Source organism: Dermacentor albipictus, chromosome 3 (genome assembly GCF_038994185.2).
Source record: "Dermacentor albipictus isolate Rhodes 1998 colony chromosome 3, USDA_Dalb.pri_finalv2, whole genome shotgun sequence".
Lineage (NCBI taxonomy): Eukaryota > Metazoa > Arthropoda > Arachnida > Ixodida > Ixodidae > Dermacentor > Dermacentor albipictus.
In genome coordinates, this window is record NC_091823.1 from 25205855 (window position 1) to 25230164 (window position 24310).

At 42.8% G+C, this 24310-nt stretch overlaps 1 protein-coding gene across 4 annotated transcripts in view; it reads right to left on the reverse strand.

Annotated features, from left to right (window-relative positions):
• LOC135903868 (OTU domain-containing protein 4-like) overlaps window positions 1–24310 on the reverse strand; it is a 74455-nt gene that overhangs the window by 22563 nt on the left and 27582 nt on the right. For 3 of the 4 annotated variants that reach the window (XM_065434281.2, XM_065434280.2, XM_065434282.2), the window contains 7 exons: window positions 20301–20378; window positions 19459–19505; window positions 11858–11991; window positions 8570–8675; window positions 4637–4703; window positions 3909–3971; window positions 2025–2080 (listed from right to left, as the gene is read on the reverse strand). In XM_065434281.2, the coding sequence (XP_065290353.1) occupies window positions 2025–2080; window positions 3909–3971; window positions 4637–4703; window positions 8570–8675; window positions 11858–11991; window positions 19459–19505; window positions 20301–20378 (551 nt within the window). The remainder of the gene's footprint in view (window positions 1–2024; window positions 2081–3908; window positions 3972–4636; window positions 4704–8569; window positions 8676–11857; window positions 11992–19458; window positions 19506–20300; window positions 20379–24310) is intronic. The other variant, XM_065434283.2, reaches the window with a different exon arrangement.

The following is a 24310-nucleotide window of genomic DNA, read 5'->3' on the forward strand; positions in this document are numbered from 1 at the left end:
AGTGATGCAAAAAGATATCAGTAATGGCTCATGCCAGCTTAAACAAGCAAAGATGCAACGGCTGAAAATGAATGAAGAAACAAAAGCAAGAATGGAAGCAGTAACGAAAGAAAAACACAGGAACAAAGAAAGAAAGAATGAAAGAGAGAACGAAAGAACCCTTAGGTAGTGGATTAAGTGCTCGCATGTGTCGTTGAGGAGGTCGACCTATGGCATTTACTTCGCATGCGGCTCGTTATGTCTTGCAAGAAGACTTGATCCTCCGATCGCATAACTTAATGCATTACCACGTGTGCAGCAGGCTTTTGCCTTCACATGTTACAGGAGTATAACATGCTGCCATTTTTTTTGTTTCATGCACTATGACATTCAGTTCTTCCTGAAACAAGAGTACCTGCTGCTATTACAAAGCCTCCAGCATCAGTAGGGCAAGTGCTCAAGCTAGAGATAAAACTGACTATTTTTCCCCATTCAGTCTAAACGAGTGGGCCACCTTTGGAAATTTTATATGAATCTCTGAAAATTAGAAAAGATGTTCGGCTATCAATAGTTAACCTAATCTCGGGCCATTAACACATGTTCACAAAGCCAAATCACAACAGCAGGCAATAATCACAACAGGCAATATTTTGTGTCAGAATGAAGGTGCCGTGAACTAACGATAGCAGAATTAATGGAAACTACAGCAATTCTGCACTGAATCAATTGATATCATTAAACAACTTTTATGAAATTTAAGTAGGCATGATGGACTATAATGAAAGCAAATCGAACACGTTTGCAGGCTATCTTTAAGAAATTGCACATTTAACAAGCACACCCCAGGTCAGAAAACAGTGCTTGGCATCAGTTTAGTGCCACACAAAATGTGAAAATAGTTACTACATGAAAGTCACCATAAATGTAGCATTTTCCAAAAGGGAAAATCCAAAAAGAGAATGAAGAACAAGCCAACATATACTGTATTGTTGCACGTATAAGCCACAACGAAACTTTTTTAAAATTTAGCAGTAAAGTTGAGGTGCGGGTTATATGCGATTTTCACCTCGAGGCGTAGCTTCACGGCACTGCTGTGAAGCCACACCTCAAGATAAGGCGTGTCATTTAAATTTTCATTATCTCCAACGGAACGACACCCTCTCCCCATCCCAGAGTGTTGAAGCTCCTTTCTTGCATCCTTCATGGTATCCCATTCATTTTGTGTTTAGTACTTAGCGAACAGTGTACGCAGCTCTAGCAAACTAGAACTCTGATCCCGATGAGCTGCACTTTTAGTGGCAGTTACAGTTCAGCATGGCCAGGAGAGGGGGGAGAAACAGTACCACTGGCCAAAGATATGACCTGAACTAGTTGTGCATTCACAAAGGGAGACTGTTTTTGCAAATACCTTAGTGTTGTTGCATGCAGTAACTTCTGTAAATTATATGTGCAGATTTATTTATTTTTTTCTTTCTGGGCAGTCATAATTTTCGGTGCAGGTTATAGGCAGAAAAATGCAGTAAGGAAACAATTTATGCACTCTCACTGCTTACTGTATTCGCTAAATGAACATCATAAAACATTTAAAGGGGTACATATAAAGTACCAGATATCACTCGCAGCAGCAACGTGTGCTCCAGCTGGGCGGGCGGCATGGCAGAGAGCTCATGGTCGCTGTGCCGTTGTGCAAGTGTAAAACATTTTTAATCTTGCCATTGTGCGGGTGTATATATGTTCTAGTGTGGAAAAACTGCGATTTGTTGGTGACCAGCGTCCAGAAAACGACGGACAGCGAGGAGTCGTGCCCCATGATTGTACAATTACTACGTAAACCTATTTACCAGTATTTTAATTTGAATGTTTTTGCCGTTTTTGCAGTCGTCTTTGGGTTGGACAGCTGTATATGTGAAGTTCCTCCATTTCCCAACTTACCATGACCATAATTTTAAATACAAGATACTTTGGATATAACAGAGCCTTTTCGCTGGATTATTATGGTCCACTCAGGAAAATAACCCAACATCAAAATTAGTACTATGACTTACATCATTCTTCAATGGAGTGTCTTGAGTGGTAGGCTGACCATAGCTGGATGGTATACCTGGTAGCATGAAAGTAAAATGAATCAACATGGACAGTAACACAGAGAAAATATTTTGGGGGGCTTATTCTGGAGCTTTACTAAAACAGAGACACATGTACATAAGGTTACGAAAGTTTCAAGGCTAGGAAATAAGCTTACAGTAAACATTTACAGTGTTAATTTCTTAAAAACAAACTGTAATGTAATTTTGACCCATGTAAGAAGCCTCAATTCATGTTATGTACCTACAGGGTGGTGCCCAAATAATTTTGCATTAGAGTGGATGCTTAAAATAGGCTCTAAAGATCAACATTTCTGATACCAGAATTTAAATATGCCACCATTACTACTCACCAGAAGTGACACATAACCAAGAGTGTTAAAAGTCAGAGTCCATCATAGCAAAGAGACATTAAACAAGAAATGTGCCTCCATGCCCAGGAATGATCAGCATGCATGCATTGTTCCAAGATCTGCATCATATAGTAGAACCTCGTTGATATGATACCATTGCGTATGCTTTCCCAGTGCCAATGTGCGTGACCGAAAATGCAAGAAAGCACGAAACACAGTTACAAATTTTTTACCTGTTCATACGTTCCCAGAAAACGTGATCTTTCGGCACTAACATTCAGTACAACACAAACTGATCGTATGACATGCTTTCCGTCCGCTAGATCTCATGTGAACAAGAAAAGACATGGGTCACATGCAATCGAGAAAAGTAGCTGCTGCTGCAGAAGTTTCTTTGCAGTGCTCGCCTGTCCGTCTAATGTGAAAATGCAGGCGTGCACTCAGTTTTCTATTTCGATACCAGCGAATCTCCTCTTGGGCCGTCACACATCGCATTCACAGCTACCACCACCAACCTTACTGCGATAAGCATCTTATCTGTTTCAGAGCGCCTGAAGTGTTGTGCCATTATAAATGTACAGCACACATTTAGTAGACAACCCAAATGCACCACTATTCATTGCTGTGGACGGCACAAAGTGGGCACCATGTTTCACTCTGGCAGCACCAGAGGCATCGTATTCCTGTGTTGCTCGCCAGCTTGATTTCATTTCAGTTTCCCATCGCTCTTTTTAAATACTATGCCGTGGGGAAACGATAAAGTGCACCTTGGGCCAGCCCCACCAGTTCGACATCTGTTGCTGTCTTGTGCCACAACGATTCGCATCAAAACTTCTTGCCAAAATTCTTCACTCAAAGAACCTGCTCACCAACGCCAAATTTGAGTAGCACAAACACATAAGTCTGCCAACGTCTAAAAAGCGACAACACACGTCTTGGGCCTCTCAAGCTCCAGCAGTTCGGTGCACATTGGTGTCTCTTGCTGCAACGATTCAGACAATGCTTCGCATTATGTCGATGTCAACCACAGTCGAGTCTGCGTAATATTGTAATGATTTCAGATCGTACGTCTCCCAGTTTGTACGATTTTCTTTTGTATTTTTTTTCCAGAACACATGAACGAGGTTCCACTGCATTAAATGTCCATGTGGTCTACTAAGGTGCCATTTAAAATCCCTTAATAAAAAAACTGGGCGACTATCACCCGTGCTGCTTTGCCAAGGTTAGTTAGATTGTATGTATAGTATCAATTAAGCAAAAGAGAAATTTCACTACAAAAAGCCATTTTTAATACACAGTAACTATTTTAAAGGAATAGCTTTCTTTAGCTGTTTAAACCACTTCAAATGATTGGATGATATTGCACAATAAACAGTAGCACATAACCAATGAACCAAGTTGTTTACTAGCTTAAGTCGCCAGGTATGTGCCGGCTGTTGCCTTTCAAATCAGACAACCTGCATAAATAGGTATGTGTCTGAAGAGAACTTACTGTTGGCTGCTGTATGGCCTAGTAGGCAACTTGGGTCCCCGGGTTGTGCCACTGGGTATGTGCCTGAACAGACAACTTCGGCACTGAGTAGGTGATAGCGGTATAGACCCCTTCTTGGCTAATCCCCAAGAATGGCTGTGCCAAGGTAATACTAAAAGTATGCACCTTGATCACTCTGTCACCGATCGGGTATTAAAAGTATGTAGCCTTAAATATATTAAAGCAATAGCGCCCCATCCACCCCAAATGTTTAGTGCAGTTGCTTGTGGCTGGTGATTGAAACGAAGTTGCAGCCAGAATACTACGGATAATGGGGGTTGCTTTGCTACAGAGTTGCAGGTGGTTAGGACAATATGGTCTGTTATGGTACTATGTATTCAGCAGTGTGGTTGGTAGCGAGATTGCCATTTCACATGTCTGCTGACATGCCCATAAAGTTTCGCGATTCACAGATGGCACGGATACATACAACAGGTTACACAAGAAATCTACGACTGACATTGACAATAATTGTTGAGTGCTTCTCCCACAACTCTTTCGTAATTAACTAACTGTGTAATGTAAACGTGCCACAGCTAAAGCCGCGTATGTATACAGTTTGTATCAGTTCATGCGGTGCTCAGTATTCAACTTGAAATGAAACCACTCTACACTCCCACACCAATCAAACAAACAAGAGAAAACTAACATGAAATTCCCAAATTGGAAGCATAGAAAGAGATACTTACTAGTCTGGGGCTTGAAGTCGAAAACTGCATGGCTTTCATACCTTTGTTTCTCTTGGTACATGATTGGCTAGAAAAAAATTTTTTCAATCTTCAGCACCATTAGTGAAACAATTCAAATGAACACACCCAATACCACTGGCCCAACAAAATGCTGCCAAACAAAAAATAAATGCAGTTTGCAGATGCATGTACATTCAATGGGTTGGCTAAACTTGAAATCCAATCTCTAGCCTTGAAATATAGCAATTGGAGCAAGCAGGTGGCAAAGGTGAGAACCTTCTTTGGTTTGCAGGTGCCATAAAAATCCAAAGTCATTCAGAGCATCTTGCTTACAGTGCACACAAATAATTTTCCACTATAGGACTGACTTTTAACTGTTCTAGGACTTTTGATGCTTAACAAATTGAAAATTTATAGTAACACACGTTTTGTAGAAGTGCCCTGCATTTAAAGGGACATCTGTTATTTCGACCTCAACGGGTCTAAACAAACAAGACGCATAAAAAATGCAATAACACTCTGCCGATTCATTTGCCAATGCTTGCCCAATACTAACATGCCCCCAAATAAAACGCCTGCCCGCTTTCTATGAGCCCGAAGTAGAAATCTAAGGCGCACCCAATCTTTAGCAAGAAATTCGGGCAATGGTCTGACATGTATTGCACAATGGCAGCAAGTTTCCTAAAGCCAGCTTCGCCGCATTACGCCCATTTTATGCGGTAAAGCATAAAAACGTTACGAACGTGGTTTTGGTTTTGTATCCCATTGCACCGCGCAGGCTATTCTCGACTTAATTTTGTTGGGACAAAAAGAGACACCCAATAGAATTGGAGAAATACTGTAATCAGACATTGTGAACTACTATTACTGCTTGAAAATCTTTGTAGGTCAGGGCTAAAAATAGGCGTTTCTGATGGGAGATATAGTTCACATGTGTTCAACATATTCACAGTCTCCTAAGCTCCGAGACAGGCTGCCGCTAAAGGGTTCGTGATTAGGGTCACCATAGGGTTCAGGTGTGTGCATATTGACTGGTCAAGTTCGAATTATCCAGCAAAGGACAATTTTAGGATTGAAATAACGAAAGTTTAGACCCATTGAAATGCATGGGCACTGCCCAGGACCTTGGGTAAGGAGTGAGCTGAAAATTTTGATTAATGAGAGTAGAATTAATGAAAACCTACTGTATAACATCTCTGCATTGACAAAGAAAAGTTACATGCACAGTTCCTACAAGTGCAGAGTTGTTCAAGACATACGCATGAAACAGTGCAATGATGATATGGGGAACACATGTGCTCACACAGCAACTGCTGTCACTGCCTTCAACTACACTGTACAATTCTCATGCAACATGGGGTGAAGCGGGGAAACGAGATTCAAAGCAGAAAAGTGAACCTTTGATCTAACATTCGAAATTAAAAGCAAAAGTCTGGGGTCCTACATGCCAAAACCATGATCCGATTATGAGGCACGCTGCAGTAAGGGTCTCCAAACTAATTTCGATCACCTGAGCATTCTTTACCATGCACTTAAGTATAAACCCCATGCAAGCGATCTTGCTCGCAACAGTGACAAGATGGAGATGGCTGTCACATTCGCTCGTCGCCTACAAGTCGTACCCCATGCGAGTGGTGGCTTCGAGCGACGTCTCCCCAATGTTGCCGGTATGAGGGCAGCAATATAGGCGCCGAAACTAGTTTGAAGCGTACTTTATTAACTTAAGTTGATGTGTTTTACATAAAATATTTCTGAAGGTCTTCCAGTAGGTTCTTATCCTTGCAATATAAAAATTCAATCGTTTGCTCCGTGCCACAATCGATAGTGCTTGAGTAATGTACATCCAGTTCCGGCTTTACGCTTTTGGCTAGTCGCTCATAGCACTTTCGGGCGACGAGCAACGAATTCTAGATTTGCAGAACCGAGCAATCTGTTAAGTAACAGCCCAAACCGTCGCTCGAAGCCGTCGCTTGTTGCTGTCGCGCACAAAATCACGCTCATGGGGTTTAGCCTTCAATGCACAGTACACAGGCGTTCTTGCATTTCACCTTCATCAAAATCCAGCCTCTGTGCAAAATATGGCGGAGATGTTTACAGCAGCGTATGTTATGCGCAGACTTTTTTTATCCAAGATCAAGGGGTGGTTCAGGACCCTACGAAGAAACACCCAACACAATTTTTTTAGTGCTACAGATACTACATATCTTGCTGATCATCCCTATCTCGTGAAACATCCATTGTCATCGGAGAAACGCTCAATCACTGTCATTTTTAATATATAGATACTTGTATTTTACGCACTTTAGAGTGAATAAATTTTAGGTCCTTTTACAGCCACGTGCACCACATGCACATTTTGCACTTTTTAGCGAATATTTTAGGCCACTATACAGCCATGTTTCATTAATCCCTGCAATTAACACCCATGTATCATTGAGAAGCACGGATCATCGACTTGGCGCTCTTTGGCCCCATCTGGCCCTTGCGCCAATAAACTCTACTAATCAATCAATCAACACAATTTTTTTGCGTGAAGTAGTTTACATGGTTGTTTCATCCAAGCTGCGCAAGAAGGAACGGGCTCGAAACAGAAATGAAATGCATTAATGTAATGTCACTATACATTTGTGCATAGGAGCTGCAGGGTTCTGAAATGCGTATTGAAAATGGAGCCCACATGGCAGCAGCAATGAAACAACGAGCACTACAATCTAACATGGGCTAAATACCTTGACTGCAGCCATTACACAACAGGCAGGTGATAAAAGCAAATTAATGTTTTGTGTGCTTTTATCGAAGCTCATTGCAAACATTGTTCATCAAAATGCCCACTTGATGATACTGCAATACAGGCATGTAAGTATGTCTAGATGAAATTGTTTCATATTTTTAAGGCCCTATTTGTTGTCTGGAGAAAATCGTGTAAAACTTCAAGGAAACAAATGCACTGAATGTTCCAGAACGGCCTTGACATTTTTAAAAATGCTGTTTTTCTCCAGGCTTAAACTCAAGAATTAATTTATATTACCTAGCTGAGTGAGTACACAAAATGTGACAGAGGACAATGTTCAAAAGCCTGCTCCAATACCAGTGGTGCTAATTTATATGGTGCTGATCTGTGTGATGCTCCTCTCCATCCACACTTAGCACCCGCGCCTGTGTGAGGCACTCTTATCTCTCCCAGTGTGACACCCACATTTCCACCATCACATCGTGTGCATACCTTTTTATCGTTCAGGCATCATCTTACTCTTTTTGTGGCTAAAATAACTTATTTTTCAGACACATTATGACGTCTTACACATGACAGATGTGAGAAGGTAGGCAAAGTAATGGCTGTTGCCAATAAAAACAACACAATTTGTAAGTACGGTTGTTAACTAAGCACACAATTTGTCTCCCTATACCCTAACCCTATAAAGATGGAGCCTGCCATGCTGAACATGTAGCAGTTTCATAGCTACATGAAATCAATAAGCGTTGTCTTCTAGAAGAGGTCGGAATGACCACATAAAAGCCTGGATATGTCCAAAAATTGACAAAAAGATTATTCCCACAACTCCCTCTCATCTCACTTCTCTCTCTCTCTCTGTCGCTGTTGTGGCAAGGCCACAACAGCGACACATACTTAGCCCCCTTGACTCGTCCCTGCCCACAAGGTGAGGCGACAAGCTCCTTTTATTAAATTTATTCTCTTTCTCTCTGTTGCTGCTTTTTAACTCAAGTTCACCTTTCCCTTGCATCTGAGCGAACATACTGAGAAGCATACATTTCCATTTCAATTACACAATCATTCTTACAGGAATTGGCAGCCTAAAGGAAAGACAATGCCACTTTGTCCATATTCAAGTATTTCTGGACTAACACATATCCAAAGCAAGACAATGTTTACGCAGCTCGATTAAAATTAAAAGAAAATAAACAAGCAGACACCCGAGGAAATGGGCAGGGACTGCCAGGTCGCAACAGTGCTGCAGGAGGGCTCCAAATTGCTTGGCTGTTGTCCATGGGTGATGAGGGGCTCAGAGGAAACCTCCCCCTGAAGAAATATTTAGGGGATATGTTCAAGATAAAATCCACTGGAACAAGTTATTTGGATAGCACCAGATGTCACAAAGTTGAAAAAATTTAATAAGAAGTACACAGTAACAGAAAACAGAGAAACAATAAAAAGACTGCAGAATGACATAAGGGCACAAGTCTGCCATAATCAAAAGCAACAACCACAAACATGACACTGTTGGGCTGTAATTGGTTCAAGTCGTCGTCTCTCTCTCTCTCTCTCTCTTTTCAGCTTTAGAGTTGTCAAGCACCTTTGTCAGTGTTCATGAAATGGATCCCTTAGTTGGTTGATGCACAATTTCTTGTCTGGACTCCATAATTGAGCAATAGCTTTTAGGGCAATCTCTTGATATGCTGCATGCACACTCACTGAACTAATAGCACAGTCAAGGCTGCTGCAGTCTCAAGTGTTCTTAGGGCTGTGCACTCAGTCTTTGGGTTGCTCTTCCACACTAATGCATTCAGTGCTTCATTTTCATTCCGCATATGAATCCTTCAATATTGTTCAAGGAGCTCTGCCTTATTAATAAGGACACTTGCTCTTTGTCAATGACTCCACTGAAGGCTCAATGGTGGGCTCTTTGCACCAATTATGGATTGCCGGAATCAACTAAGGTTTTGTGTGCCACATGTAGTCCTAGTATTCATGGACTGTTATTCAATTGTATTTAATTGTTATTCAATTCAATTCAGCCTAAGTTTCAGTATCAGTTTTACAGTCAATCCAGAGTCGCCATGACAGAATATACTATGCGACTTTTTTGGTTGTCTTTACGCTGAACCTAGTTTCAGTTTTGCTTTACCACTGAATCCCGGTTCGCCGCAGCGAAAATTTTTTTTTTTCTGCGTTATTCTACAGCATTGATAGGTTTCATGTCTAAAATGCGCAAGTAACTATCTTTCGAACAATCTGTGCTCAGTTTCCCTTGTGCTCTGCGGCCACATTCTAATGACAACATTCAAAAGTGGTTTCGACAGCAAGTGCATGCCACTGTCAAGCAAAAAAAGTTTCTATTCTTGTTTGCAGCACAGAGACCAACGAAACTTGGTGAGAAGCTTCTGCATCAGTTGAGGAATTCAAAAGAACATAAATATAAAATTGTGTATTTGTGGCACAAATCTCGGTTTTAGCACTGCATCCTACATTGAGGAGCAGATCATTATACGTCGTTTCACTTTGTAAGCTCACTGAAAAAGGTAAAGTCAACCAAAAGCATACCTAAAGGAACTTCAAAGCTTCTTCTAAATGATTTATTGTACTTCCCTGAGCTTAAAAAACACGAAAATGTGTTGTTCTGAAAATTGGGTCTTCAGCAAAGGTCGGCAAGCATAACCTACATGACAAGGTGCAATTATAAATGAGGTAATTAGGCCAATTTCATTATTGTCCCAATTCGCAAGTTTATTTTGTATGTTACATATGAAATTTGAAGGTTACCTTTCTCCAAGACCACTCCACCTGAAAAGACCTTGCTATCACATCAGTGAAAGATACGACAGCAGTATACTGCATCATCTCCCTGTGTACTACAGGTAACCGTCTATCATCCAATTGATTTAAAGGGACATACACTAAAGAGCAACACCACATTATAGTATTTATTCGAATATAAGGGAAGTTATTTTTCCCAGAATGCTTGCCCTCGAAGTCACCTCCTGCCTTGTATGTGAGGCTGATAGTTCAGTCACTATTTCATCAAGGCGGCTACAGCTTCACATTTCCGATAATCCAGGTTTTAAACGGCAGCACGAATTGTAGCAACTAATGAGCCGTGCAGCATCTTGCCGTAATAAAGAGCACACTGCCATAAAGTCGAATTATAAGGCAAAATTCACACTGCCGTGAAGCAACACCTCGGGGTAAAATTTGCATAGACTATTCCAATTATTTTGTATTTTAGGCAATTCTTACTGGGTCTTAATAATTTATCGGCTACTCTATATCCCCTTACATTAGTGTGCATACTCAAGTTCTTTTTCTGGGGTCCCTCAACTGCACCCTTGCCTTATAATTCATTGAATACACGAGTTAGCATGGTTATTTTAGCTTTATTTTAATTATTATGGTGAAAAAACGTTATTACTTGAGAAATTGAAGGCAAGACTTCCCTTTCTAGAGTTCTGCACCAAGAACTTAGCACCGGTACATCAGTGTGACATCACAAAATTAACGTTAAATAAAATCAATTAAATTCTGGGGTTTTAAGCACCAAAGCCAAGATCTGATTATGAGGCACACTGTATTGGGGGGCTCTGGGTTAATTTGGCTACCTAGGGTACTTTAACATGCACCCAATGCATGGTACACAAGCACTTTTCCATTATGGCCCCATAGGAATGCAGCCGCCGTGGCCAGGATTGAACCCACAACTACGTCAAAATATACTTTCTTGTATGTTTGCCCAGTATGGAGCAGTAAATTTTCTCAAAGCCTGCAGTCTTTGCTTTCTTCAGGACATGATGTTGCCCTCCACTACTGTTCACCAAATAACTTGACCTGAGAAAGACTGCCAGTCTATTGTTTTTGTGTCTTTTCTGGTTTACCATGTCTCCTTTCACGGCAAGAGTGGACACTTTGCTACTGCAGGAGTTCAACCTACTGATAAAGGTTCACTCGAAATTTCTCTCTGTTGTCCCTTTAGGGCATAACAGCAGCTAGCCTGAGCATCACTCACATCAGTATCTCGAAGAATAAGAAGCATTTGTCTCAGGCTACCTGACAAAGCGAGGGCACAATCAGTCGAAGGAGAGAACAGCGGAATCTGTCAAAACCTGTAAACCACGTGATAAGTAATGTGTTCCGATTGCCACAATTTCAGCCTCAAGAACATTCAAAGCACTTTAGCTAAGGAGCTGGGTTTACTAAGCCTGAAGAATACCCCGAAATGTCATTAGAAGAATTATAGGTTTCAAATTTACAATTAAATATATGCCACAGACTGAGCAACTAAATGTTCATTAATGATGGTTCATTAATTGCTTGAGTTATCACAGAAATTTGGCGTGCAGGCTGTGTCTGTCTCTTTTTATTACCAAACCACAAAAACAGAATTATGCGAGGTGCCACAAGTGAGTGAAGGTTAAACATTTTAATTAACAGGAAAAAGAAATACACTGTTTACGGCAAACAGGGACTTGCTAGCAAATATGGCAACTCACTTGTCAGATGTAAAGATGTCGTTGCCTCTAAGTAAATGAGGAGATGAGCAAGTGACATCTGAAGGCCTTGGAATAGAGAAGTCTAGGGGCAGACGTGTTCCGGCGACTACTGTAGGCAGCCACAGAGACAGGTCCTACAAAGGCAAGGCGATGAGGTGCCTTACGTTGACACCAATTTCAGTTTGATCACAGATGGTCATGCAGGCTCAAAGAAAGGGCAGGTGCAACCTATTATCATATGGATAGGAAAGAAAGGGGGGAAACTTCAAGCTTATCTCTTCCTCTTCTCACTGTAAGTTCACCCCAGTTATATGGAAGATGAACACCAGCATTCTAGAATGTTCCTCCACTTAACACTCCACTTCAACTCAATAAAGTGGATAGCTGCACCAGCCCTCGACAAAAGTCACTGCACTTCATGATCACCCACGACTATTCTCGAGAAGCGTAGGGTCTCCATCAGTCGAGGGGTGGTGCTGTGCTCAGCTCAAGAACTCCAAGTCAAGGACTGTTTGACAATACACGAGGTAAGTGATTACCAAAAACAGCCAAACAGGCATGACGACACGACTTATTTAACAACACCTTATTTGTGGTGACATGAGGATCTAGGTGATAATCATCAATTCATAAATTATTAGCCCAAAGTACTTGAATTACCTCCTTAACAACATGCAGAATACGTTGTAACTGAAAAATTGAAGACAGTCAAGATGAAAAACACGTCATTTGCTAGCAATGCTGTAGCTATCACCAGTTCCTAGAAACACCAACACAAAACGTTAGAAAAGTACATTAGTGTTCTGGCTAAAGCTTCACACTTGAGCTTTCTGCAATCGCTGTGCCATCATTGCTGTCAACACAATTTTTCATTATTGCTGCAAGAATGGATTACGGATAGAATCAAAACAAAATATACCCAGAACTCTGCAGCCTCCTAATATTATTTTACATTAATGTACCATTACACTGCATATGAAAGGTCACCTGTTTATCTTGCACATACAATGATTTTTTACTTTTTAAACTAATACTACATCAAGTGATTTTGTCACAGGGCACCACATGAAGAGTAACCTATAGTTTAAGGTAGTGTTTCACAAACTGATCTATCAAGCACCTGAAACACAAGCATCAACGAAAAGCACTCCGAGGGAATTCTATTCATGAGGATTGTGTCCCAAAATGGTCGACAAAATGAGGTCAGGCTTGTCACATTCAGTAACCAATCAGTATGAAGTTGCCTTCTCCACTACGAATGATTCTGATCAAAACAAGTTATACAAGAAACAGTCCATGCTGAACGAGACTGAGGACTTCATGTTCAAAGAACATGACAAGACCGCTCTTTTCGAGAGAGCATGTGCTTTGTTTGCAATTATCAACATTCACTTTCCCACAAAAAGTTGACTGCAAATCGTACAAAAATCTGAAATTCTTGGGATAAGTCAACCTGTGTTCACTGCACGAGACTATGGAACTAATGCTATAAGTCTTCAAAGCACTGCACAAATTGGTAAAGCTTGCTAAAATGACATGTCCAAAATTTAGAGCATAGCATTTTGTTCCGCACTAGAGATATAAGTAGCTGCACTTATCATGCAAGTGTCATCGTGGTTGCCAGATGTCACCATAGGTTTGTTTGATTCAGAAAAAGGTGCACAGCACCTCAAACGAAAAAGTGCAGGGGGTGCCGGGCTGCACCCACCCGCAGCAAGGTTCAAGGGTGCAGTGTACCGCGGTGGCACCTTGCATTGCACCCCGTTCAATCGAGCACGGGGGTGCAGGGTGCACTGCTGCACCTTGGGGAATCGAGGGTCTAGGTGCAGTGCACCGTGAATAGGTGCAGAAGGTGCAGAGAAACTTGGCTGGATCGAATAGACTTCATGGTGCTGTGCATGGATGGTATCCAAGCACAAAGACATTCAAACATTACCTTGGTGTTGTCGCCTTGGTTTAATTGATAACTTTTAGAAAGTACTGGAGCAGGGATATGCCAACGCACTATGAGAGAAGTACGAGCAGCTATTCCCTTTCAAAGACATGCAGCTGGCTTTAGAGCAATACTAAACTCAAACTTAGCAAGGGATGAAGCCAACTTCTCTGGGAGTCACGCAAGCTGCATTTCAGTGAGAAATGTGCCATCTTTTGCCAGCAGAAAGGTTGTTGATATTTTAGTGTCGTTGCACTTGCTCCTGCCTACAGCACATCTTGTAATGTCATGTTGCTCACTGATGTCGTAATGTGGCTCTTGCTCAAAGACATTAAGCTCACAGATGAAGGTGCTTCCTAAGAGGGAGGTGTTTCAAGGGTTCACTCATTTTATAAAAACGGATAAGGGAATGTTCCCGGTGCATTATTTTCAGCTCCAGCGAACACTGCAGGTTGTTTATCGCAGCCTTCTGGCATCTGTGAGAAATGGTTATGAAATGATTGGCCACTCCATTTCTCATTTTCGAATGACTTAAGACGCTGTTAAAGGTGTCCACAAACTAGTACGTCACTGCATTTTCTTCACCATATGCACAAATGTCTATATTTGAATTTTAAAATGTAATTCAATGCTAGAAAATATTGGAAAGAAAATAATTCTACTGCTATTCAAGTTTTCCAGTATGGTACTGACAAAAAAATACTTCAGGTTTTATCGTTATGATGAGAAATGGCCATTTGAATATTATGCAAGATCATTAAAATGTGCTAATGAATAGCTGTAGGCTTATATACTGGCTTAATATGAGGCCTGGAACAATGTTATTCGTGCAATATTACTATATCCAAGTAACCTTAACTGAACCTTAATCTCGATGTGCTGCCACGCGAGAAAATAACCGCAAAGGTTGAAAAGTAAGGCGAACAAACAAAGCAATAGCATCAGTTCACAGGCAAATCGAAACATACTAAGGAAGCGCATGTTTGATTCAATAATGAATGCTGTGCCGATAATACTGCCTTGGCATTAGTAGTTGGAAGACAGAGTCAGAGTCAGAAGTGGTTTTATTTAGGCATAAGATGAATTACAAAAATTTGTGTATGCAGAAGGAGATCCCATAGTCAGAGACTGAATCAGGACCTCCTATGGTAATGAAATGTAGGAAAATTAATTAAAACTAATATTCATTTAACTTGTTAACAAAAAAATCCTGCACTCTCACATCTTTTGGTATTTATTTTTCGTGCGTATTGCATTTAGCAAGAAAATTTTCTTTTTTTTCTTTTTTCGTCTGGACATGTGCAGATTACAGCACCAGTTCACAATACAATCTGAACTTGGCCGTGAGCTGTATTAATGTTGCACAGCCAAACCTAGTGAGGGGCAAAGCCAAGTTGTCTGAGAGCTGAAAGGGGCCCTGAAACACTTATTGAACATATTAAAGAAACGTTGCCGATCTGTTAACAAGGCTCCTGTGAACATGAGAGTCAAATACTAATGCACTGAATGCAGCAGGGAAAATATCTCGTGTCAAAAGCAGCGAACAGTTGCTTGCTTTCACATCCGCAAAGTCGTCATCTAAAGCAGTCGGCAGGCAAACGCTATTGGCAGATTTTGTGACTGCAAGAACATTTTCAATAATGCATATTTGCCAATTTGGAGTTAAATAAATGCAAAATATATCTGTCTGCGATCTCAAAGAGAAAAAAATGGCTGTGGCTTAGGTAAGGTTAAGCCCAGGATGCGAAGCATACTAGCCTTTATTTTAGTTGTTGAACCACTGTTTAGCTTGGTGAACTGCTGTTGCTTGGCTATATTTGGTTCGGCTAGACGAAGAAACAACTCATGCGTTACTCTGCTTCGCCTTGGACGCCCCGCATTGGACGCGGTGAGCGTCGAGCAACGCAGCGTTCGGCGCGGCAACGAAATGTGCGCCTGAGCAAGCGACGCACGCCTGAGCCTAAGGCAACACCGCATTCACTAGAGGCGCTTTTGTACCGCTTTGAAGCATCGTACTCGTGGCTCAGTGGTAGCGTCTCCGTCTCACACTCCGGAGACCCTGGTTCGATTCCCACCCAGCCCATCTTGCAAGAGTTGAGCCAAAGCCACTTCTCCTCTGTCGTGACGTCACGGTGTCACGTGGTATTCAAGACGACACCGCCGCGCCTGAGGAGCTGGGTTGAGCCCTCGTAATATGCTTCGCATAAAAAATCATTTCATCTTTGCCCTGCATGTAGCTGCGTTTGCTGTGCATGGCCTTCGAGATGGCAGCAGCACACTACGTAGCATTCGCAATGCTGTGACCTACAGGTGGCACACGTGGTGAACCAAGATGCTGTCCGGTAGAGAATTGTAAACGAAGCAGATGGCACATAAACATGTGTAGTACGTTGCGAGAACTTTGCGGCACCATGTCACTTTTATTACGTGACAGTGAGCTGCATGGAAATGGAATTCTGATTATATAGCTAATTAAACACGAATAAGTAAAAATTAAATCCACGTTAATGCATTTTTCTTTGGCGTTGAATAGCTTGCTCCACTAGCGTACATGATAGTGCCATGGAAGAATTTTGAGGCGAGGGACAGAAACACCCCGTACATGCTCTGCCTAATACTCTGTCACTCAAAAAGGACAAAAATGCTGTCAGCTGTAATGTGCAACACATAATACCATTTTACCTCTCAGCTATTTGCAGCGTTTTTTTAAAGCATGAAGCAGTCCTTCAAACACTTAAGTATGTTTGACTTTATGAACATTACATACGCAGATAAGGCAAATCATTCGCCCATGTTCGTAGTAATCCTCATTACCTGAACAATCAATATTTCACATACTTCAGTTACACTGCAAATAATATTAGTAAATATAGCGGACTATATTGGAAGACATATTGCTGTGTGTTTTTGACATATTCCTGTGACTTCTTGAAAGATTTCTAGGAAAAATATGATCTTCAGCCTAATTTATGCAGTGTTTCATATGCCGTGTAAACTCTTGAATGCATTCATCCTACAGTAACACATAAAAGCCTCATAAGCGCATACCACAAAAATGTTATTTACCTAATATGACTGCTGAAAATTCTACAACCAGTGTGCTGAAAATAGAAAAAAAAAGAGAAAGAAAAGACTGAAGAAAGTCTAGACATAGCTCATTATTACTAGTGTCTTCTTATGTTCTCTGTCCAGTTTGCGCTTTATTCTTCTTAAAGGAATTGCCTGCTGCCACTTTCTGCAATTGCACGCAATCCCCTTTATCGGTGAGATCACAACCTTGCCTATCCGTAGCCTTAACCATTGTAGCTCGGTAGATTTTCCCAGAAAGAAGACTTACCTCGTTGTGGGAAATTTGGTTTATGCACTGGGAAACACAGCACATGCTCTTACTATTGTTGTTCTTCACCATCGTACGAGCGAAAGAGGCAAACAAAACCTTCTGCCTGCACGGCAAGTGTTGGCAAAGCCCAGACTAGCCACATAAAAACGTGGCCATATTGCATCGTCGTGTTCTAATCCTCCTCGGGGCGTTTCTCTACTTGATCGCTACATGGCACTACCATCTACGGGCATTACAAATTGTTTACCGCAGCTGCCATGGTGTGCCGCAACAAGCTCTTTTTATGCCGCGACACTCAACTTTTTGTCAGGGCTTTGCTCTTTTGGTTTCTTCACTGTGTAGCTTCTAGGGTGCTAGTGGATGCAAAAAGAGAAAGCCAGCTATCGGTGCGATAACTAATCTTATACTTGAGGGATTCTAACAAAATTTTTTTTCAGAGATGAGATTCGTGGAACAACAAATTATTAGCAAGCCCATTCTATGATTAGCTAAAAAGAAGAGTGTTTCAAGACCTTTTTAAAATTTGCACAGACCTGTAGGAGTATTTTTCACAATGAAACAAGCGCCCGTGAGGAACTCCTGTATAATCTGTGAGCAGGTCAAGCAAGGGGTCTGCGACAGTTCAACAATTCTAGATCATGAGTTTATGAAATGATGTGTTTAATTATTACGAGCCTCAAACGAACAGGACTGAAGTGGTGCATGGCATCAATGGTCAAATGACTACAGTCAATCAACAGCTGTCCAAGTAAGAAATGAGTGGACAGAAAGAAAAGGAAGTGAAAAACCAGGAATACGTACAGCTGATTAGCCTACACATGGGGAAGGGGTGAAGGGATGAAAAAAGAGAAAGAGAATGGAAAGTGTAAGGAAAGGCAGGAAGTATAATCAAAGGCTGTTTTAGATACAGGAGACAGAGTATACACAATTCATTCAAACAAAAGAAAGCATGACCAGTGGCAGTTGCTTGAGCTGCCAATTGACGCTAAGCAAAGCACAGCAATGGCCCATCAGAGGTAACACCAGATTACTTGCTCGAACTAAACAAAGGCCAATGTTTCCTTTTTAAAAAAAAATTTATGGACAATGTACTGCTTCAATGATTTCAGTGGAACAAAGTGATTATTTCAGCATTCTGAAGTACATTTGGTCCTCTCTGGGCAGAAAAGGCCCACGAGTATATTCAAAAGTCCATTTCTCATTTGTTTTCAAATGCAAGTGTAATTCTATCTTTTGTCAATGAAGAATTTATAAGCCTTGGCAAGGCAGTTCCAAGAACTACTAAAGAACAAGAAGCTAGTGTGGAATTTTTAAGGTGGCATGGACATCATTTTTGACTACCATTACACCAAGTGCATTAGGCTTCTGAAATGGTTAAACCCACTTATTTTAGTGCAATCTACCAATATATGGCACATATATTTTTCATTGGTGACCCCTTAAATTGCCAACCAATGGCATAAGAGATGGCCATTACTCAGTGGTAGGGGACAATGGCCTAAATTAGACATGGTACTATCGAGCACATGCCCTACAAAACCGAGCATGTGTTTTAAATTTCTGCCAAGATGTTCAGCTGCATGGATGTCCAGAATAGTGACAAAAGAAAAAGCTGGTCAAAAATTCTAGACAAAAAAAAAATTGTTACAATCAGCCCTCAAAAGTTGCAACTTCTATGAACATTACTGTTTATGTGCATGCTCGAACATATACCTCGCAATACAATGCGAAACTTTAAACTGAGCATGCTTGCTTTAAAATGTTTAAGCATGCCATCAAACCACAAAAAAAAAGCAAATGACTTTCAATAACACGACATGTCTGACCATGCACAGAATTTAATCTCCACAACCAGCCCTCAGGGTTCCACAATGGTCATGGCATTCACATGATCAATGAAGCTATAAATTGTAGGAACTGCACCATTCTGCGTGTATCACCTAGTGATAGACTCCCTTATTGTTTCTCTCCTCTAACATGTAAACTTTGCAGAGCCCTAGTGCCAGAGGTGCCCAGTGGTCTTCCAGTTCACACAACAAATGTGTCATAACTTATCAGTGATGTGGCAGAAACATGTTTTTACTGAGAGCTCAGACTATGTTAAAGGTGTGCACAGCTGAAAGAATAAATGTGACCTACATAGCAGGTAAGCAGTACCCAATTGGCAAGCAATAACCAAAGATTATAGAGGCAGCTACTATATCTTTTTGCACAAGAAATCTAGTTATTTTTTTACCCAATCCAATTCCACATCAATTTGTCACCACTGCATGCAGGCAATTCCAATACATCTTGCATGCCAGCACATTAAAAATAACAAAAACTCACCTTTCCTTTTCCTTTGCGTGCAAGTCTGCGCTGCGACTTTTGAAGATCTGCACACGAAGTACAGCCAGAAATGACCGTTTCAACTAAAAAATTTACATAAAGTGGTTATTTATTTCAAGAGATTTAAGAGCAGCTGTTCAACACTAAACCCACCATACCCACATGTGAATACGTACAAATGATGACCAAGGGTCAAAAACAGGACCATACTATGTTTCTAGCCTTACTTCGGCACGCATACATGCTAAGAGGTTACAAGAGGCTGGTAGATAACAAGTACTTAGGAGTTACTTCTACAAACAGCCAATCCTGCAGCACGCATGCACATACAATGTTAGAGCTTCAGCAATTTGTAAATTTGCTTCTGCAGACAAAACCACTAGATGCCCTGTCTACTACTGACAAAACCACTAGATGCCCTATCTACTACAGAACTTCTAAGGTGAACTAATTTGTTAACTAAGTTAAGAACCCTTCATTAACATCAGATGCTCAAAGGGAGCACATTCTAAAAAGACACTCACACCTATTCTTTTTCTAACTTAATACTACACCTACATTCTAACATGTGCGCTTTGAAAAGTGCAGGAACACGTCATCTAATTCAAGTTACTATTTGAAAACAATTCCTTTTCCCAACTAAGAAATGTGAATGGCACACTCCATGCCAAAGCTGCCCAGGTTCAGAATTCAGCTGCTGACACAAGGGAAAACTCGTGACATCACGCTTAATGGTATAGCGCTACAACACTCGGCCACTCTGACAGGTCGGTCAATTAAGAAAGGCACAACAGGCAATGAGAAAATGGGAAAAGTATTGAAGAAACATGCAAATACTTCACCCTGAAGGTTGGACAGCAGTGAGTGCTGGTAGAGGCAACCCCGCAGCTTGTATGGTGGCCCCTGGCGCCAAGTCAATACTGTAGGCAAGAACCAAATGCAATAACTTATCTCTGTTAAAGCCAATGTTACACAGCAACCCCAAGACAAGATGACATCACAGTTTTTTTTACGTGTCAAAACCACGATATGATTATGAGGCACGCCATAGTAGGGGACTCAAAAAATATGGACCATCTGGGGCTCTTTACCATGCACCTAAATCTAAGTAAACGGGCGCTTTCGCATTTCGCCAATATCGAAATGTGGCTGCCGTGGCCGGGATTCAATCCTGCAACCTCATGCTTAGAAGCCCAACACCATAGCCACTAAGCAACCACAGCCGGTCAGCAAGCCCAAAGCAGTAACAGAGCTCCTAGGTGCAAGTGGGCTGCTCACCACGTGTTTCATCACAACGTTGGGTGATAATTTTCAGTTTCACAAGGTGTAACGAGTAGTGCAATGCCTCACCAGAGCAATGGGCATTTCTCCATGTCGGTGTGCCGATCAAAAGGGTGCTCACTCACAGACTTCTCTTACCAGGTTCACTTCTGAAGAATCAGTGTATGCTAGAGTTGACACCATTCCTAAAGGGGTCTTGAACCACTTTTTATTGAAGTCAAGAAATGCATTTGACATTACACTGCATTATTTCACAAATACTTCCCATAAAGAAAGTACTTCAATGCCTTCAGCAAAAGCGGAGTTATTGGCAATCACAGATGGTCTTTGATCTCCTTCACGGTGCTCCCAGGCTGTCTTCAATGCCTAGCACTGCAAAGGCTACGGTGGAGCAGGGTGATGCCCTCAGCTGAGTGTTCAAAACTAATCGAAATTAGCGAGACTTGAGGGCCATGACAATGATAAATAGTGGGGCCAAAGTTTCATTCCTACGGCAGGCATGTGCTGCCGAGCATTAGCAGACTATAGTTGGAGGTAGAAGGATAGTTGTACTTCCAGAATTACAGAATTCCTATTAAAATTCAAAACACAGATTTTCACCTACTTCAGCCTGTTTACTAAACTGTGTCAATAAACAAGCACAGTAACAGTAGGAAGAAGCACACTGATCCAAGCACCTTTCTTGACTGAGGTCAGCTATTGGAAAATAGCAGCTGTGTATGGGAATCTACCATGTGATGAAATATGGCAGCCCCGAAAAGTGCAAGGAGAATGCCTGTTAAACAAAAAGGTGTTTGAAAAAAAATTGCTGGCTCTCCCGTAATCAAGTAGAAGTAAGCATGAAATGGCAACTGGCAAAGGAGATTGGTTGGAGATGCTACTAGCCACAATCTTAAAATGGGTGTAGTGCATGTTCGCAATGGCACACCCCACCACACTGCACTGCACCACGCCACACTATGTATCGGTCTGTGTGGACGCTGCCTAGCTAGAGTAAAACGCACTGAAGGCTACACGAGAGGCAGCGAAAGACACCAGGGAGACGGAGCGCACTGCCCAGCTAGAAGAAGAATGAATTGAATTCTATGGTTTTACGTGCCAAAACCACGGTTTGATTTTGAGGCACAATGTAATGGGACAGGATTCATTTTGACCACCAGGGAACCTCTAACATCCCCACAATGCACGGGATGCAGGCATTTTTGTATTTCGCCTCCATGGATGGATGGAAACAACTTTATTCTGAATCCGGCAAATTTGACGACCCGGGCTCAGGTCTCCCATGAGGGGACTTCGAGGCCTTGCCTCGTCGCCGCCTCTCGGGCTTGCTGGACAGCCCACACTTGTGTCTTGAGGTTGGAGCTGCGCAGAGCGGCGGCCCACTTCGACGCAAGAGCCTCCGGAGCCACTGCCATTGTAGCTGATGTAACCCGACACTCCCACAACATGTGTGACAGCGTCGCTCTAGTTGCCTGACATAATTTGCAAAGAGCAGTCGGGTATTGCACGGGGAAAATGTGCTGCAATTGCACCAGACTGGGGAAGGTTTGTGTTTGCAATTGTCGCCAGATGACTGCCTGGCGACGTTTCAGCATGGGGTGAGGTGGGGGCAGCAACCGCCTGCCTAGCTGGTAGTGCTTGGTGATGTCATTGTACCTGACCAGGCGTTCTCGCGTGTTTTGAGCCAGCAGTTCTGAACTCGAAGAGGCGGTCTCCGATTCTGCGCTGCGGGTCAGTTCTCGCGCAGAGCGGTGTGCTACCTCGTTCAAGTTAATGAGGCCCTCATCGGTGGGGGTGGCGACGTGCGCTGGAAACCATATGATGGCGGTGTTATCTAAGTGCTGTCGACCAGCTTTCCTTAGAATCTGGAGAGCTTCGGAGGAAATGCGCCCCCGCGCGTAGTTGCGAACTGCGGATTGTGAGTCGCTAAAAACTACCTCGCAGAGGGGGTCGGTAAGCGCAAGCGCAATTGCTACCTCTTCTGCTGTTTCGGGGTACTCTGTTGCGACACTACACGCGTGCGTAAGCCGGGAGCTAACGTCTACGACTACCGCCGTGAACCGGTGTTCTCGTGTGTATTCTGCGGCGTCTACAAAGCGCGTAGTCCTCTTTCCACCCAAGGAGCGCAGCAGTGCCTTGGCACGGGCCTGGCGTCGGCCCCAATTAAATTCGGGGTGCATGTTTTGAGGTATAGGGGCGACAATCAGCGTGTCGCTGAGGTCAGGTGGAATGACCTGTTTCTGACCGTGTTGGACGTGGTAGTTGAAGCCGAGTTTCTGCAGGATGTAGCGGCCCGTGGCTGTCAGAGACATGCGTTCGAGTTGAGAGGTTCTTTGCGCATCCACAATTTCCTCAAGCGTGTTGTATACCCCCAGCTGTAGCAGACGAGCAGTGCTTGTGGACTCCGGTAGGCCAAGGGCGATCTTGTAAGTCTTGCGTATAAGGGTGTTGATTTTCTCCCTTTCAGTGACATTCCAGTTGAGGAAGGCAGCCACATAAGTGATGTGACTGATTGCGAAAGAGTGTATGAGGCGCATGACACTGTCCTCCTTCATGCCCGTGTGCTTGTTTGTAATGCGTTTGATCAGGCGGGTAGCCGCTGTAACCTTGCCTTCGATTTTGCGAATAGCTCCTATGTTTGACCCGTTGGCTGTTATATGCATGCCTAGGATGCGTATCTTCGGGACTCGGGGAATGCAGGAGCCGTCTTGCGTATAGAGGATTATGTCGTCACATTGGCGCGATTCGGCTGTAGGCTTGGGCCGGCGGCGCAAGCGGTAGACGAGCAGCTCCGATTTCAGTGGAGATAGTCGGAGACCTGTGTCTTGGAGGTAGGTTTCGACTGCAGAGACCGCTGCTTGTAAGGTGCATTCTATCTGACCATCACTGCCCTTGTTGACCCACAGGGTGATGTCATCTGCGTACAAGGCGTGATGGAGGCCATCGATCTGGTCGAGGTACGCCGGGAGACCCAGCATAACGAGGTTGAAAAGGAGCGGGGATATGACCGATCCTTGAGGAGTGCCGGTGCTTCCTAGTGTATGTTCGTCGGATGTCATGCTGCCGACCGCGAGGGTGACTGTGCGGCGCGACAGGAAGTCTCTGACGTAGTTGTAGCTTCGCTCACCCAAGTTGAGCTTGTTTATGCGGCTCAGGATTGCTGCATGTGCTACATTGTCAAATGCCTTTTCCAAATCTAGACCGAGGATGGCCCGGTTGCCACTAGTTGGGTCATTGATAATCTGGTGGTAGAGCTGGAGCATGACGTCTTGAGTGGAGAGGTGTGACCGGAAGCCCACCATAGTGGGTGGGTAGGCTCCAGTGTCCTCGAGGTGGTGGTTGATGCGGGAGAGGAACGCGTGCTCCATCACCTTGCCAACGCAGGATGTGAGGGAAATGGGCCGCAAGTGATCGAGGCTGGACGGCTTGCCTGGCTTCGGTATCAGGACTGCTTTAGAGCGTTTCCACGCCTCTGGGATGCAACCTGCTCGCCAGCATTTGTTGATGTATGCCGTAAGAGCGGTTATCGAGGCATCATCGAGGTTTCTTAGAGTCTTGTTCGTAACTTTGT